We start from the raw sequence: 17,512 nt of genomic DNA on the forward strand, positions 1-17,512 counted from the left end.
GGACTGTACTGTAAAGTGCCTCCTGACTGATCCAAACACCTGAAGCGCATTTTGTAATATTTTTTCCTTGTAGTTACTATGTATGGTTTGCAAAAATGGGAACTGCTGCGTCCGTGTAGATGAGAGAAGCAAAGTGTATGCGCGTTGTGTACACGCTACATTATGGCCAAGCATGCTCCCCTAAAATAGTATCTGAATAACGCACTACCGACTTTAGACCAGGTTTTTCCTGGTCAGTGGTTTTCTGAAACTGCGTTGGAGTGCAAGATAGGGCCCTTAGAGTGCCTTAGACCTTTAGAGCGCCTTGTTTTATTAATTAAAATATTCATATTTGGCACCAGCGTATCGATAATTGTTCCGCACAAACGACAACGATATATTGCCATATCGATATTTTGTTCCACCCCAAATATATATATATTTTTTATTATTATTATTATTATTATTATTATTATTATTATTATTATTATTATTATTATTATTATTATTTTTAACACAGTGGTATTGGATCATACACGGTATCAGCCGATACACAAGATCAGGTATTGGAATCAGTATCTGGAAGGAACATCTTTTTGGAACATCGACTTTGGACAGTTTAAAAAAAAGGGATCACCCAGAGATATTGTCTTTTTTATTTCATGCTAGATTGATCCTTTAGACCTTGTTAGTATGCTTCAATTGAGGTGATTGTTGGATGTGGTCTCACTGCTAAGAAACATCCCGACTGTCTCTAGAACACGTTGGGAAGAGCCTCTCGTCGGATGACAGTAGAACTTGGAGACAGTGCTTTTTGCTTCATATTGTGGAGTCGGGCATCTTTTTTGCAAAGCCACAAGCCAGGAAAGCCAGCCACCGTGCCAGCATGTTTGACCGGGTAATTAGCATCCGAAATCCAGCCTTCCGTTCCCAGAACCTTAACGACAACGCAACAGATGAGAAAAACAGATCCCCCGCTCTTTCCACAGCCCATATTTATGCTTTTCGGGAAGCAGTCGGGGGTCAAATTGCAGCACTGAAAAGTTGAAATATGCCCAAGGTTTTTGTGTGGCAGAGCTGTGGCCTACGCCGCCCCTGTACACAAACAGATGTGGTCCCACTCAGCAGGCAATCAGCCTGCCAAAGGCCCGCAGCCCCACAGCATGGAATGTGTTGATTAAATACAGTTTACAGATCAGACATTCAGCTTGATGTTTTTTCCCCTTCATTGTTTTGGTTTGGTTAACATGGAAAGGAGTGGAGGATGGGGTGTAAAGGGGGGTGGGCAGATTTTCGAGTCTGATGATTGGTTGTCAGTAGTTTTGTTGTTATCTTATGTTGTTGCCTGTTGGCTCCAGCCCCGGCTCACGTCACGGCTAATGTTTGAATTGGGATGCTCCCCTGAGTTACAGCCAGGAATGTGCTGCTGAAAAGACAAGGGACCCATCAATCAAATGACTGGGAAGTTGCAAATCAATAGCCTGAGATTGTCACGGTTTATCACACAGTCTCAACGTAGTTATCTTGCACTCAAAAAAAGACTAAATGGTATGTGACAGCCAAATAATGGATAATTACCCTCTGTATAATCCCGTCTCATTTAGGTATATTATGCCATCGTCTGACATAGTTTTACTGGGCCCCTCCTTTGTACACAGTCCTTGCTTCTTAGCGAGTACAGTATCAAGTTGTGTCCAAATCCTCAGCATCCTGATTAGGGCCCCAAAAACAACCAAGGCAGGATCTTAGTATGTCCCTTGTGGGGCAGCGTGGTGATTTATCTTGATCGCCTTGGCTGCCCAGAAGTACAGAAGGGAGTGTGTCACATCATAATTCATCCAACCCCGAGCCAGTAGGGAAAATGCCAGAGAGGCAAATTCTAACTTGTTGGTCAGCCAGGAGGGCAGAGAGGCAGACGGACAGAAAGAAAGAAAGGGAACTTGAAGTTGGATTCTACCTTTAACACCTTACATTGCAAACAGGTCACATGGGCAGCATCTTGTGGCAAAAAGACCCATTCAAACTAAGGCGTAGGGCTGCAACTAACAATTATTGTCATTGTCGATTAATCTGTGGATTATTTTACTGATGGATGGATTAGTTGTTAGGTCTATAAAATGTCAGAAAATGGTGAAAAATGTGGATCAGTGTTTCCCAAAGCCCAAGATGACGTCCTCAAATGTCTTGTTTTGTCCACAACTCAAAGATATTCAGTTTACTGTCACAGAGGAGAGAAGAAACTAGAATATATTCACATTTAACAAGCTGACATCAGAGAATTTTTAAAATGACTTAAACCGATTATCAAAACAGTTGCGCGATTAATTGAATAGTTGACAACAAATTGATTAATCTTTGCAGCTCTATGTCGTAAAACTAAATAGGTTTAGAGAAGTAGGTTTATCTTATGCAAAAATACCTTGGGTCTTCTTAAATGAGATGCACTAGTTGGAATGAAGTGTCACTCGACCCTGTCTGAAGGCCTGTTTCAAATGCTCGTACACTCTGGTATGCACTTACTCACAGGGTTACTCATATGCTCGACAAGCTGCGCCATGTCCAAATCACTTTTTCTCACAGCAAACTTTTAACAATGGAACAACAGAGACCATGTAATCACACAGTACAGAACACAGAGACAAATAGCAATTACCCAGTTGAAAGCATGTCGTCTTCTGTCTCACATTGGCTTCCTATCCCTCTATCTATCCTTATTTCTCCTCAAGTATCATCCTCACAAGGACAAACTCCTGGCACTTTTATTTGGCAGAGATGAAGAATTTAGATTTTTTCAACCGCATGCGAGCACACTTCCTAGTAGTGTGTTTCCAACAGGCCAGCCACCCATAGTTTTCAGGTATGATGGAACTTTCTTTAAATGGCAGCCACTAATTAAGAGACAGGCTATACGAGCTTCCCATTCACCCTGTGTGACTGAAGCCTCTGGAAAACACACAGACTTCAAGTAACATCTTGTCAGAAACAGGGTGGATCGACAAGGCTTCAATAATGGTACCTGCCAGACAGGACTATTATTTGCAGCCTCCTGACAGCCAAACGCAGTAAATTTCCCCTTATTATCAAGGCTGCATACACACTCAGGGTTGTTGGAGTGATTTACTGCAGCTAGAGTGATGTGTGCCGACACGCTGGTTTGCTATCTGCCAAGAAACAAATAACTATTGTTGATGCAGTTTTGAAGTCAAATGTTGCAAAGTGGTTTTGCTAGGTGAAGCATGGAGAGGGGCATTATGGTTTATAATTATGGACATGAGATTAATTTATTTTTCAAAGCAAGCTCACACTTGAAGTTCTGGTTATATATTTTTTCCAGCGAACACAGCAATGAAGCACGCCGAGGATGTTCATATCACAATATAGGGTGGCTCATCTATATTGTCATTCTGTTTTTAATTTGCATTAAAGGATGAGGCTGGTGATTTTTATTTTATTATTTGAGTCTGGTAGTGAGATGTGTTGACAGTACCAGAAGTATGAAATAATGCCAGCTTATTCTATTTAAAAATGCAGCATTTTTCTGACTATACATACACTCATGAAACTGAAAATAGATTAATAAATTTGGCAAACACTGCAATCCATTATTAAATCTGCATCAATCAGAGAATCAGAGGTAAAGTTCAACAGGTTCCTGCATTACATTAGGCAGCCATTTCTAATATTATTGTTTTTACTTTATTTATAGATTTTAAATAAAATAAAATTAGTGCACATAAACATTGCATCAACAGTGCTTTTTCAGACAGAAAGACAGATAGAAAGAAAAAGAAGAATGTACCTTTTAAAGAGAGTAGTACGAATCAGAATAATCTTAGTGGACAGCATTTTTAATATTCTGCTAATTCTGGAAACATATTAAACTATATTGCATTATAGCTTCAGTCAAATGTGACTGTGCAATACTGCAATACTGTAAATCCATTTTACTATTTATTCTCTTTCTTATATTTATGTGTTGTTTGTTTATACAGTATGTGTCTTGTACTTTCCCCTCTATCACTCGCTGTGGCAACAGTGTGAATTCCCCCATTGTGGGATTTATAAAGGATTTTGAATCTCGAATCTTGAGCTAAATGCTGGGAATCCCAGTGTGCGATTTACGTTGATGAGCTTTGAGTCCTGCAGTCTGATAGGAAAAGAGAGCCAGCAGCAGTGCCAGCTTACCCAGGTAGTCCTTCAGTGAAGCACCAACACTAATCTGAGGCGGCACTGCCAAGCTCTCTGTATGCTGCTTGGAGGCGGACTGAGGGAAGCGTGTTTTTGTGTATGGAGCGTCTGTTTCTTCTCACTTCTCCCCTCCCGCCCAGAACAGAGGGCTCTTTATGGTTGTTTGCAGGGGGAAGACTGGGCCTGACGGCAGAAAGTTGGCCCTCAGACAAGGCCAGCAGTCTGCAGGCGCTTACTGGAAATGGAGCGATGGCCGAGGCTCTGGGTTGGTTGGCTCGGCCTACAGTTGGGCAGGGCTGGGCCGGGTGCAGGTTGGCGTCCGCACAGAGACACTGAATGAGAGACTGAGCAGGGAAACTCTGAAGGGAGCATGGGTGGTGGTGGTGGGGGGGTCTCATGCCCATCTTTAATAGCCACAGCCAGTAACTACAACCTGGACCAGTCACACTCATTTCATCAGAGTCAAATGATTCGACACGCTTGGCGGATTTTTTTTTCAGATGTATACTGAAATATTGAATTTATTTATCCACTATTTACTGACCTTAAGGCATCTATTTTCAGTATTTGTCTTGCATTCCACTAGGGCAGGGGAAAAAATCGATACAGCATAGAATCGCGATATTTTCTGTGGCAATACTGTAACGATACACAGACACCAAGAATCAATCCTTTTCTTCTATATTCCCCAGTTGTTAAAGGACCTGAACAAGTTTTTTGTACAAGTTGCATTGTCCAAATTACCTGTAGTTGCACAGCAGTGCACACCTGTTTGCATTTAATGAAGGTAGACTGTAATCCAAACAGTTCAGTTTGTCAGGCACATTTAAGTTTTCATGTCATTGTTGGTCAGTTGGTCTGCTGACAATCCAATTTTGCAGCAATAAAATTGAAGTAAGAGGTAAGATGATCAAACAGAGAACATCATTTGAAGCTGGGAAAAAAAGGTAATACATTGCAATATTATCGCAGAATATCGCAAAAATATTGTATCGTGACATAAGTATTGTGATGTTATTGTATGGGGATTCACACACTAATCTCCATATTTAATTGAATAACGTTAATGAATCATGTTAGCAGCTTATCCAGGAATACTTTTAGATCCACCATTCCTTACACCCTTTTCTTACGCATGCAGTTGTTGCTGCCAAGAATCCAAACCACACATATAAACACTTGTGTTCACCGCAGCCATTGAGCTGCTTAACTGTCAGCTTAAACAGCATTTGCTCTCAGGCCCTCATAAAGACAACCCTTCTGTTATTTGGATTACTGTATTGTTGTATGCGAGTGTCACTGTGGTTGTATTTCTTACAAAACTTTCTCCCAATCAAGAGATGGACTGAAGTGAAGTTAGTAGTATGTAATCTTTGACATATTCCAACAGTGCCAGCATAAAGTCACTATATTTTCTCAATTCAAAGTAGGGATGAACATGTGAGCAAGAATTGAACATTTTGATTAAAAATGTTGAACTGACAGTGAAATTATCTCAAACCTGAATCCTATTTTGAGGCTAGTCTACGACTCATCTGTTGCTCAGGCTCATTGTGCAAGGCCCTCCTCTTCACCACTGACAACATACAGTTAGTCATTAGTCTGCTGATTCCATTTAAGGTTTATTACCCTCAACCCTTTATCTTGCCTTCCTCCTTTTTTCTTAAGAGAGATTGACTGAGGACTAGGGCTTTTAAAAAATCACAATACCAGTACCAATACCCATACCCTTAAATATAGTGATACTGATACCAATAGGGACTTTGCCACACCACTGACTGTATATGTTGTAGGTGCAGCGGTAGTGGGCCAATCACACATCGTGTTTAATCAAGGAACGCTTGCAGTGATTGGCTGCCAGCAAAACCAAACCAATAGTAATTTTTTTCAAGATCTGGGTACAAAAATGATCACACGCAGGTATCGTTTGACTGGAGAAGTTTCGATACTACTTTGTACTGGGTTATATGGGTGCGTACTTTAAAGGTATGGAGTAACGATACCCAGCCCTACTGATGACTTATAGTTATTATACTTCCATCAGGAAGAAATATAGATAGATATATAGATAGATAGATAGATAGATAGATAGATAGATAGATAGATAGATAGATAGATAGATAGATAGATAGATAGATAGATAGACTTATCCCTAATTGAGAAATTACCCTGTTACAAGCAGCAAGTTACTTGGACCTACGTACATACTCACTCACACACATACAGAAAAAACAAAAAATATACTTGAAATAATAAATAAGATTTAAAAATATAAGATAAAGATAGCAATGATAAAAAATGCCAGAACACTAGTGAAAAAAATATACTTAGAGGGATGAAAATGTATATACTAGTGTAGAAAAAAATCTACAACCTACATACTGTACATAGTATATATAACAAATATACTATATATATATACAGCCCTAGTATTTTTGTGTGTGTATATATACACACACAAAAATACTAGGGCTGCCCCCGCTTGGTCATTTAGTCGACTAATCGGTCATTTGGTCTAATTCGACTGAGATTTCTTTAGTCTATTAGTAATTTTTTATGCTTTTTTCAGTGTGAATGACTTATTTCCAAGAAACTTATGAGCACATCTCTGGTAAACACAAGATATAAAGTGGTGCGTTTGCATGATTCCCTGTGGAGAATACATTTTTTTTTACAGATCACTCAAATAAATCAACAAATCAAGTCGAGGGCAGCCCTTATAACTACACGCAGTCATCAGCCTTTCCTCTATTAGTCATGGTTCCTCCCGCTCCAAAGTCTTTCTGAGGGTTGAATCTGTACCAGGTGTTCTTACCACACACCGAGGGAGTGGCAGGCCTCTTATCACAGCCGAAGCTCACTAGGTCGACATAAGTACTTGCGCCCCTTCAAAGGGTTGTGCCACTGCCAGCGGCCAGCAGACATTTTTATCTCGAGTTCAGCCCCTTGGGGCTATTGAGAATTACAACACCTACTTGTCTGTGTTTCTGCAAGCAGAGCCGCAGATTACTTGTCAGAGCAGACACATTTACTGTACAGCCTGATGTGACCAGCAGGCAGTCGGAGAACTTCTGACTTTTCTTGGTGGCTTCAGGCAGCTACTTACTGTAAGGTTTTGAGCATCCGGTTGCCTTCTCTTATCTTTTACCGTGTAATACCTGATGTGAACGAGACCCTGTCATTTTGCCCAGCCAAACAGATAGAGAAAACGCTTCCTGGTAGCCTCGAGAGTGGAAAAGCCCGTGGTCTCGACTTGTCTGTAGCTCCAGGGCTTAATAGGCGAGGTGAACAAAAGGGGATTATTATGTATTAACTGTGGGACTGGAGAAGGGAAAGGGGTGTAAGTGGATTGAGACTGCAGACACTTTGTTGAAAAACAGGAGCTAAGGCTTGTCTATGAACATAGCAATGAAGATCACTCACGAAGATAACAGTCATCAGATTAACACAGGAGGTCTCCACTCTCTCCATCTCCCACCATCTGTGTCTATTCATCTTTGACCCTCATCCTCCGCCCATTCTTTTTGCTTCTTTGCTCTAACTTTTACTCCGTCTTCACAGACCTCCAGGACTGACGGGCAGCCCAGTCATCTCAGATATTTCCCTGATCCGTCTGTCGCCCCACGCGGCGCCCGGGACGGGTGAGTCACCGTTCAGCCCTCCGCATCATTACGTCAGCCCCCACATGGAGCACTACCTACGCTCGGTGCACAGCAGCCCCACCCTCTCCATGATCTCAGCGGCCCGAGGACTGAGCCCTGCTGAAGGTAAGATTCACCAAGATATTGACTATGATATCTATCTAATATGTAAATGTTCTGTGTTGCTAATACCAGAGCTAAAGAAAAATCATCACACTCACACACAGAGCACTTTTTTGTGTGTGAGTGCTGTGTGGACTAGCCAGACCCTCCTCCGCAGCGCTGTGAAGGAAGGTCTGGCAATGTGAGACTACTCTTCGCCCTACATTACATTTGCACTACTCAAAGAAACTGCAGCTGTCAAGCAAATTCCTCTTCTTTTTGTTCTTAATAGTGGTCTGCAATCCTTGTTAAAGTGTATTATCCCATCCTACTGGGCTGCATTGTCTGGTGAATTTCATCATTTTCTCTTACATTTACAACACAAATCTGGAAACACATTTTCGTTGTAGATTGTACAGATGTATACAAGTTCATACACACACTTGTGTACAAAGTACATTTACTCACCTATGGCAGCCAAGCACTGGAGCAGAATGTGAGAAAGACACGCAGATACTTCTCAAATGCTGTCATTTCGCTTGTGTTCGTATAGAAGCCTAATATGTGATTGACTTCCAATGCCCAGCAAAGGTGTTCATCCATAAACACTCTCATACCCAGACACTCAGCCTTAGTCTTCTTATGATGTATGCGGTGTTCTTAATACGAAGAACAAACTGCGAGTGATTTGGAAAATCTTTTGCAAGGCGCCTATTCTGCAGCCGCTTTGACCAGTTAACATTAAGGAGGTGAGATTAGAGTTGAGCAGGTTCAGAATTTAAGTATCCTGTTCACTATAAACCAACTCCGTCTGCTTGGCCACAGCTCACCGCATACACACTCTAGTTTACACAGTTGATTATTTAACTGGCTGTGATAATTAGTCTCGCACCTTACACATTCCACTACGTGAGGTACTGAAGCACACCTTTCATCAAGCATGTTATGGTGTTTTTGCATTTGGGTGCAATGCATGCTGGTGATTTGCGGGTGTATCCGGGATACACTTTGCGGTACGGGCAACTTCCCTGCTCGCTGGTGTGTTTGAGCAGGAGAGAAACCATGGAAATCAGCACAGAAAAAAAAACATGACTAAACTATTGAGTTCACACGATGACAGACCTGTCCTCGCTCCCCCTGTTCAAACAACAGGTTGGAGAAGTGAGGAGCCACAGGCCTGCATCCAGCAACGATAAATCACCAAGTGCACGCTGCTGGCAAGTAATGCCTCCCCGCCTTTCAAGAGAAGCAATGCGGAAGAGATGCTGTCACTGATAAAGTAAAGCAAGGAAGTATGGCACCAAATGGAGGGCACTGTGCAACTCTGCAGAACATAAATAAAGTCTATGGAACTGCGGAGCTCAGTGGAGCGTGTGTAAACCCTCTGATAGGGATACCTGGGTGCAAGCCGTGTAAAACACTAACTGTTTAAGGAATACTCAAAGCTGGAAGATTACTAGAAAATTGCACACAAGTAAAAGTACTTTAGCTTTAGGTCGTAACTTTTTTATATTATAGAATGTCCGTTACATTTAAGCCATTGCCAAATGAGTTGCTACAAAGCTAATTAAGACTATCAGCTCCACACAACTCTCTCTGGATTTTCTCAGTATGACTATGTTCAGAAGATTGATGACTTTCGCATGCAGAAAATTGAGTGAAGATAATGACCTCTTCTGAAGAGTCCATCATGTTTTTTATTCCTCCGTAGCCTCCTTGGTAAGTACAATAACTGTGTGGAGGAGGGGTGGGGGTGGTGCGCGATCACGGAAGGCTTGTATCATGTGGCTTAGAATTCCTCATGGGGGATACAGAAACTACGCACTATAGCTTTAAATAAATTAATTTTATTGCATTGTTGTGCATGTATGTACTGTTCCCTAACTGCTAACACCAGCCACCAGTTGCAACCACTGTTCCACACACACCCTGACTGAATGTGTAAAATTACAATTTCTAAAGATAGTACACAAAAAACGACTTTGTTACAGTAATGAGAGTACCCTCCTTATACTATATCAATTACCATGATCCCTAGTGTAATGCCATACTCATTGTGACATCAAATGACACTCATGTTCCCCTCAGGATGAATTGTAATAACTGTGGTGCCCCCTTTAAAGGTTCTGAGCAGTTTAAAGCGCCAATATTATGCTCATTTTCAGGTTCATAATTGTATTTTGAGGTTGTACCAGAATAGGTTTACATGGTTTACTTTTTAACAAAAAAACTATATTTTTGTTATACTGCACATTGCTGCAGCTCCTCTTTTCACCCTGTGTTCAGGTCTCTGTTTTAGCTACAGAGTGAGACATCTCACTGCTGTAACATCTTTGTTGGCAGTCGCACATGCTCAGTAGCTAGGTAAGAATCACATCAGCTAGCTAGCTGTTTAAACAACTTTGGTCAGTTACAAGGCAGGATTAGCCGGGAGACTTCTTCTAAACAAGGGTACACATGTAAGTAGTTCTTTTGTAGATTATGGTGAACTAGTGTGTGTTGTAGCAGTGTTTTGCCATTGAAAAACGAGCTAGCATATGCTACGGCCCCTTCGTTTCAGCTAGTGACGTAGAAAGCACTGCAGATTTTGACCAGCTCACCCGGAGACTGAAGGCAGGTTACATTCAGAAACCCGTATCTCACTCAAAACAGCGTTGATGTTTTTTTTTTCAAGTTTGTATGCGTGTGGAAGCACCAGAGACACAAAATAACACCCCAAATCCCAGAAAAAGTGATTTTTTCATAATATGGGCACTTTAATACTGGAACTATTTTCTTTTCACGATAGTTTCACATGCTCATAACCAGGTCTGTGGGTTATCTGTGGTCATGATTTCTGAAAAGAGACATTGCTGTTGAGTTTTTCAAATGTATTTTTGGGGGGCTTTGCGCACCACAAGCCAAGTGCCATCGATCCTTTATAATTGAGAGAAGGCAGACATATCTCCAACACTGGGCAACTTACACCAAAACTATCTAGACTGATAAATAGCACTATAGGTAAAAGGAAAAATATTTCATTTCAAATTTTGGTGTAGAACTGTCCCTTTAACTTTCCATCTTTCACCATCGTCAGGTCAAAATTTAGATTTGTCCAATACCTTAGTTTATAACCATCAAATTAATGACATTCCCATCTGTGAACATGGAAAACATTATACCTGCTTAACATCAGATCAGCCTGTTGGCATTGTCACTTATGTTAGCATATGGCTCAAAGCACCACTGCACCTACGTACAGTAGAGCCCCACAGAGCCACTGCAGACTCTTAAGCAGTGTCTGACATGATCACATCCTATTTACTATATATATATATTATATATATATATATATATATATATATATATATATATATATATATATAAAACACACAACATTACCCTACACCATTTTGTTACACTGTGAAATGCATGTACTATATAGTACAAAATCTAAATTTACCTTTCCCCTTATCGGGGGTAGTGAATGAGTGGACGAGGGAGTGAATTCAGACACAGCTTTAGTATTATTTCACTACCACTAGGTGTTGTGTGTGGGGAAAAATGTTTTTTTTTACCAGTGTAACTGATTGTTTTGGGACCATTGGAGGAGTAGCTGTCATCCTCTGTGTTCATAAGCGAGGTCACACACGCACTGAAACAAAATGCGACTCTGCAGAGGTGGTAACGTGATCTGGCAGCCGTGGAGAAACTAAAGGAATATGGCCGTCTCGCTGCTGAGGGAGCACAAACACACTGCCTGTGCACTGTTACCACAGCCATGGCCTAATAGGTTCTGATGGATCCAGATTTTTTGGTGGTTATGTGTGCGCCAATGTGTATGTGAGGGTGGGGGAGGCTGAGGTTTTTGCTTCCCCAATATCCCACTTGGCCCCCAACCAGTGATCCCAACCCCCTCTTCCCTCTGTTTCCACCAGCATGCATATTAATCCACCATCGGCCCACACACCCCTCCCCACTGGGGGAGGAAGGGAGAGCAGGAAATGGAGGAAAGGGGGGGCACAGGCACAGATAGATGTAGGAAAAAAGGAAAACCAATCCATCCCTCGCTCTTATAGTTCTTGACACGTTTAAATGTGGCTTCACTGGGCGCAGGTGTTAACACATTTTACGTCAATATTACCGTTGCACATGCAGCGTTAAAGGCTTCCTCAGCATTATGAGTGTGCATCTGCGTGCACCTGCACTCTGTGTATGACTTCAGCCTGTCAAACTTAGTGCATACACAACACCAGAGAAGTGCAGGAATGTGGTATTCAACCCCCCCCCCACCACCACCACCACCACCACCACCACCACCACCACCACCACCACACACACACACACACACACACACACACACACACACACACCCCTTTCTGCACTTTCTGCACTGATCCATCTCTCCCTCTGCTTCCTTTACTCCCTAGAGATCTTTCCCACAGCCCAGCGAGCCTCAAAGACATCAGACATCTTTTATCAAAAGCCTCATGCCCCGGGGCATGCACGCAAGCACAAATCTTCAAATCTGTAAAGCAGATCACTCATCTCCTCCGTTGAGTCCTTCTCGCGGCCTTTCTGTTCTAGTCTTTGTTTTGTCATTCTGTCAATGGTTATGTCAAATGACAAAATCTAACTGTATTTTGCTCAGCTTTGTCAAAATGCGTCACTTCGCAGGTTATGACCACCGTACTGAAACACCAGCAGGAATTACTTGACAGAACTTACCTCTCAGGGTTTTCACTGCCATTACACAGCTTATATCGCCTTTCAAACCAAGCATGGTTTGTGCTGCGCTTGCCATTCACAGCCGCAAGCCACTGAAAACAATGGGGTTTAGAGCTGTGGTGCCGTTGCTGCATTTGGTCTAAAGGGCCCTTTAGGGAGAGGAGAGAGGGAGGTGTGTGTGTCGGTGAACTAGCCGTAAGGTTATAGCTGTGAGCATAGCAGCGCAGAGTGTGTACAGTTTATCTGTCGGTAAATAAATGCTACAACTTCTCAAGGCCCAAGCCAAGTTCCTGTGTCTTTCTTGCTACCAGCTTATTAAAGTCAAGGCAGTTAGCCACGGAGCTAGCCAGTAATCTCTCCCTCACTGCAACCGGCAACCACCAAATCTTATGCAAGTAATTGTGCGATGATGTCCCTGATATGCAGAGTGCATGTCGTCATCTGTACCTAACACACTATTATTTCAACTACAGAAAAATTAACCTGTCATCTCCTATTTGTTCCTCACATTTCTGCTGCAGTGACCCACGAACACCTGAAGGAGCGCGCCCTGTTCAGCCTCCCCCCTCCACCGCCGGGGGCCAACCCCGCAGAGTACTACCACCTGATGGCCAGTGCCAGCCAGCGCAGCCCGTACGGCGACCTGCTGATGCAGAGCAGTGCAGCGGCAGCGGCAGCTGCAGCGGCTGCAGCTCATCTACCAGATTACATCAGCCCCGTGGATGGTGAGGATCAAACAGTGTGTGCTTTGTTGCATTTTGACAGAAATGCAACTTAAGGTGTTTTACTACATATTACTACAGATGCACAGTCCAGCGTAACAGCACATTGGCAATTAAAGCTTATGAATCATATCTTATTCCAGTTACAAATGTAACTTCATCCTTTCCGAATGCTTAGAAATCTGTGCACATCCATTATCCATCCATTTTACTCCTAGTAAAACGCAGCGTATTTGGGTTTCATTGAGAGACTCTGACTCCTGAAATTGACAGTCAGCAAGATTGTTTCACTATAAGACGTAACATTCTCTTGGGTCTTTGGCCTTTTGGCAACTTACTTAAAGGTAAAGTAAGTGATGTTAATCCAATACACTTTTTGTCAAATTCAGTGAATATCTCCTCACGGTCACCTAGCTTTCTATTTTCTGTGTGCGCTGAAAAAAAATCTGGTGTAATACACAGCCCTGGCTTTTGAAATGGAAAACAAACACAAAGGAGTGCACGAGCCACAAAACACCATTCCAGCCAATCGGCAACAGTTGATGGAAGGGGCGGGGAAGAGGGGGGGGAGGCAGCATTTTAATGTGCCGGCCTGTAGTTATCTGTCCGTGAATCTGGTGGCGTGGGTTGTATTTGTTTGGCAGTTGAGTTCAATTATCAACAATCTTTGTGCAGAATCACTTACTGTACCTGTAATGCTCAATATTTACAGCTGATATGATTCGCCACCAGTGGTGGTGGTGATATTAAAAAGACAAACACATCTGATTAACACAGAGCTGTGACACTCTTCACACAAAAGGAGCTGGCAAACTTTTCAAGTGAAGCCTTTTTAACTGGCAATGGGGACGGTCACCGCTAACTTTTAGTGATTCACCCGCTACACCTGAATGATTTGCACATTATCAAATACAGGGAGGAGGGCCAGAAGGTTCAAGAGATCCGTTAGCCCTGGAGCTTAGCAAACGTGGGTATTTTATAAACTTGGAACCAGATCCAAAAGAGAAGGGAATGCAACGCGTACTGAATCACCATCATGATACTGTATGTCAGTGGGATATTTTCATGTAAAAGTATTATTCATTATCTCTAATTAACTCCCATCCCAGTAATACTAAAGCACATGCATGCCTTTCATCCCTGGTACAAGAGTAACAGCAGATTTATCAGCCATCTTGCCCTTTGTTCTCAGCACCAAGCATGTTGATACCATCCTCTTATTCTTCCTCTAGAGGCTTTTTCACGCAAGAGTTCCCCACATCAAAGCCAGTGGAGCTTTTTAGACTTATATGTAGCATGGGGGTCGCTAGTTGAGGGTTGAGGGTACATAAACACTAAAAGCCCCAAGGCCAGGCGCTCGTAAAAACATGTTACTTTAGAGTCTCCCATTCTGATGGTGTTTCAGGTGTATTTCCGCTGTTACTATGGGTAACATCCTACAAAACAAATCCAGGGTAACTATTAAAAAAAATTGACAGCATGAATAGAATATGGTTGTGTGAGGCGAAGGAGTGTTACCCTGAGACCTTTGTGTCTGCTCTCTGTGTCAGGCAGTTAAGGCAGAGATTAACCTCAGTGGGCTGCACACGCTTAATGGCAGGGATGAGGCAGCTTAACACTGACACACACACACACTCACACACACACATACACACAGTGGCAAACAAGAAAACCAACAGCCAGGCAAATGCTCACAAACTCATACACGTGTTTGCACACAAACTCACAGAGGCCAGCCTGTTCTTTCAAGCCAGTTAGAACTGCTGCCCTCTATCAAGATGACGGTCAGGCACCAGAACAGACGTTTGATTTCAGCAGCGAAACACATCCAAGAAACCTTCAGCCCTTATGAATGGGGAATAGAAAGAGCCCAGAGTGGAAAAAACTGTCCGTGGAAGTCAGCCTTTTCGATGCCTGATAATCAAATACTCCCCTTGGCACTGACGCCCGCCCTGCTCCAGGAGCACTTGCTCTTTCTTTCATCCACCAACCACCCACCCAGAAAAAGAAAACGGCCCCAGTGCTTTCACTGCTGCAGTGTCACGCTCGCCCAAGTCACTGCATGACACTAATGCACGCATCCACACGCACAGGTAGGAAAAGACAACAGAGAGAACAAAAGTGAATCAGATACGGGATCGTTTGGTAATTAATCTTTGAAACGGCCTCAATCACTTAGTCAAACACGGCGGTGCTGAAAGGGACCACCTCTCCTCCCTCCTCCTCCAACCACCTCAGTTACCGCTGCTGTGCTGCCTTGCCCACACTTGTTTGGCAAGGCTGTTTGCTCAAATAGCCACATAGCCCCCCCCCACCCCCACCTCTCTCCTTTCCAACCCAGTGTCCACACTTGCTGCCACCCTCCCAGTAGCTTTTATTTAGTGTTGGACCATGCTAGGAGTGATGTGGTCAGTTTTAGGCCACACTACCATTTTGGTGGTTCTTCCATTGCGGCCTCCAGACACAGGGCCCATATTGACCAAGGCGGCCAGCTAATGGTCATCACGGGCAGCCTTGGCCTGAATCAAAGGCCTTATTTACTGCCAGAGCATGGGAGGAAGAGCGGTGGCAGAGGTGGCAAATATGTGCTTCATCCCTTACTGTTAGTTTTGGAAGGCAGGGCAGATAAAACCCATATTAAAAATCAATTTATGCACTAATATTTAGCAGACCCACCGCAAAAACTGGGAGCCCTCAGTGAACCCATAGTATGGCTTCTCACCCGCCTCCCCCTCCTGCCCCTGTTTATCCTCTGGATAAGTGAATTGCGAGGCTGAACCAGGAAACACTGAATGCTGCTGTGCAGAATTGCGGGGGGGGGGGGGCATTGACAGGGCTGCAGGTCTTACCATTCCACTTATGCATTTTAGGATTTACTGTTGGGCACGCCTCGAGTCGGACACTTACACACAGGAATTTTTCTGTTATATGAAGGAGACATTTAAAAATCATGCCGTGATGAAGTGCCACAACTACAGGCCGCGCTGCAGACTTTGGGAAACTTCTTTTCACGTCCTCAGTTAAAACACAAAACCCACCCAGCAGAATGGCATGTGTCATCATGGTAAAACATGGTCCTGGAGACAACTACTGGGAAGTAGCAAAAAATTGCTGGTGCAACACGGATGTCTTCTACTTGATGATTTTATTTCTTAAGGTGCATAACAGTGACTAACGTTTCGATGTATAGTTACATCTTCATCAAGTAGAAGACATCCAATTTTTTGCTATTTGTGCTGTTGTGTCCTGCCTTGGTTGCACCGGATTGTTGTGGTCTGCAGAAGCGCAGAGAACTTCCCCTTTTTTTCTTGAAAACTACTGGGAAGTACCACAAAGCCAGTTATGAGTACTTTGCCAGGTGTTTATATGTCTGTGGACATATAAAATTATGTCACAGCGATAGTGTTGCAACCATGCAAGATGTGTCACAAAACGTTACATATGTGAAGTTGAGACCAATTTGAAGGCAGAGTTGGAAAATGGGTGTGGTCCGAGCAAGGGTGCCGGATGTAAGGGGGTAGGAAATAGGGAAGGTGCCATCCCATTATTTTTTCTTTGTTCCAAGCATGCCAACTTCACTGTTCCACCTGACAACAACATCATTAGTCTTTCGCTTCACCACTTCTACAATGGAACACATTATAGAGGAGGAATTTGGGTTTGAATACATTATTTAATCATATAATGTTAAATGGCCTCTAATTTAAACATGTGCCTCTTGATACCATTTGGGGCAAAGAAAATAACACTATAGGAGAATATGAGAGAGATGACTTTTATAGATGCCATTTGTTTCTATCAGAGAAGTCATTCCACCATTTACCTGGTCATATTTATATTTGGGTCTCTGAAACCAGATGGAAGAAAGACAGGGAAACAGTAATTCCAATGTGGGTGAAAAGACTTTCAAACATGGTAAGCGTTAGCATTGGTACACCACCACTACTGTAAGCACAAATAAAGTCACATTATGGTATTTTACATTGGGAGGCATTCAGAAGACGTTTGTATATGAGCGAGCAGATATGTAAGGGGTGGGTGGGCAGAGAAATATCAGAGTTGCATGAGGGAAAACTCTGAAGCTCCCACGACAAAAGCAGCGGCCAAAGTAAATGTCTGCCATCCCGGGGAAAAAGATTTTAGTGTTGATGCAGCGGAGGGAGTGAGGGAGAT

At 42.9% G+C, this 17,512-nt stretch overlaps 1 protein-coding gene across 1 annotated transcript in view; it reads left to right on the top strand.

The window, feature by feature from the left end:
* gli2a (GLI family zinc finger 2a) overlaps positions 1-17,512 on the top strand; it is a 106,427-nt gene that overhangs the window by 65,486 nt on the left and 23,429 nt on the right. The window contains exons 4-5 of the mRNA XM_028591864.1: positions 7,729-7,934; positions 13,139-13,342. Coding sequence (XP_028447665.1) covers positions 7,729-7,934; positions 13,139-13,342 — 410 coding nt within the window. The remainder of the gene's footprint in view (positions 1-7,728; positions 7,935-13,138; positions 13,343-17,512) is intronic.

Source organism: Perca flavescens, chromosome 11, assembly GCF_004354835.1.
Source record: "Perca flavescens isolate YP-PL-M2 chromosome 11, PFLA_1.0, whole genome shotgun sequence".
NCBI lineage: Eukaryota > Metazoa > Chordata > Actinopteri > Perciformes > Percidae > Perca > Perca flavescens.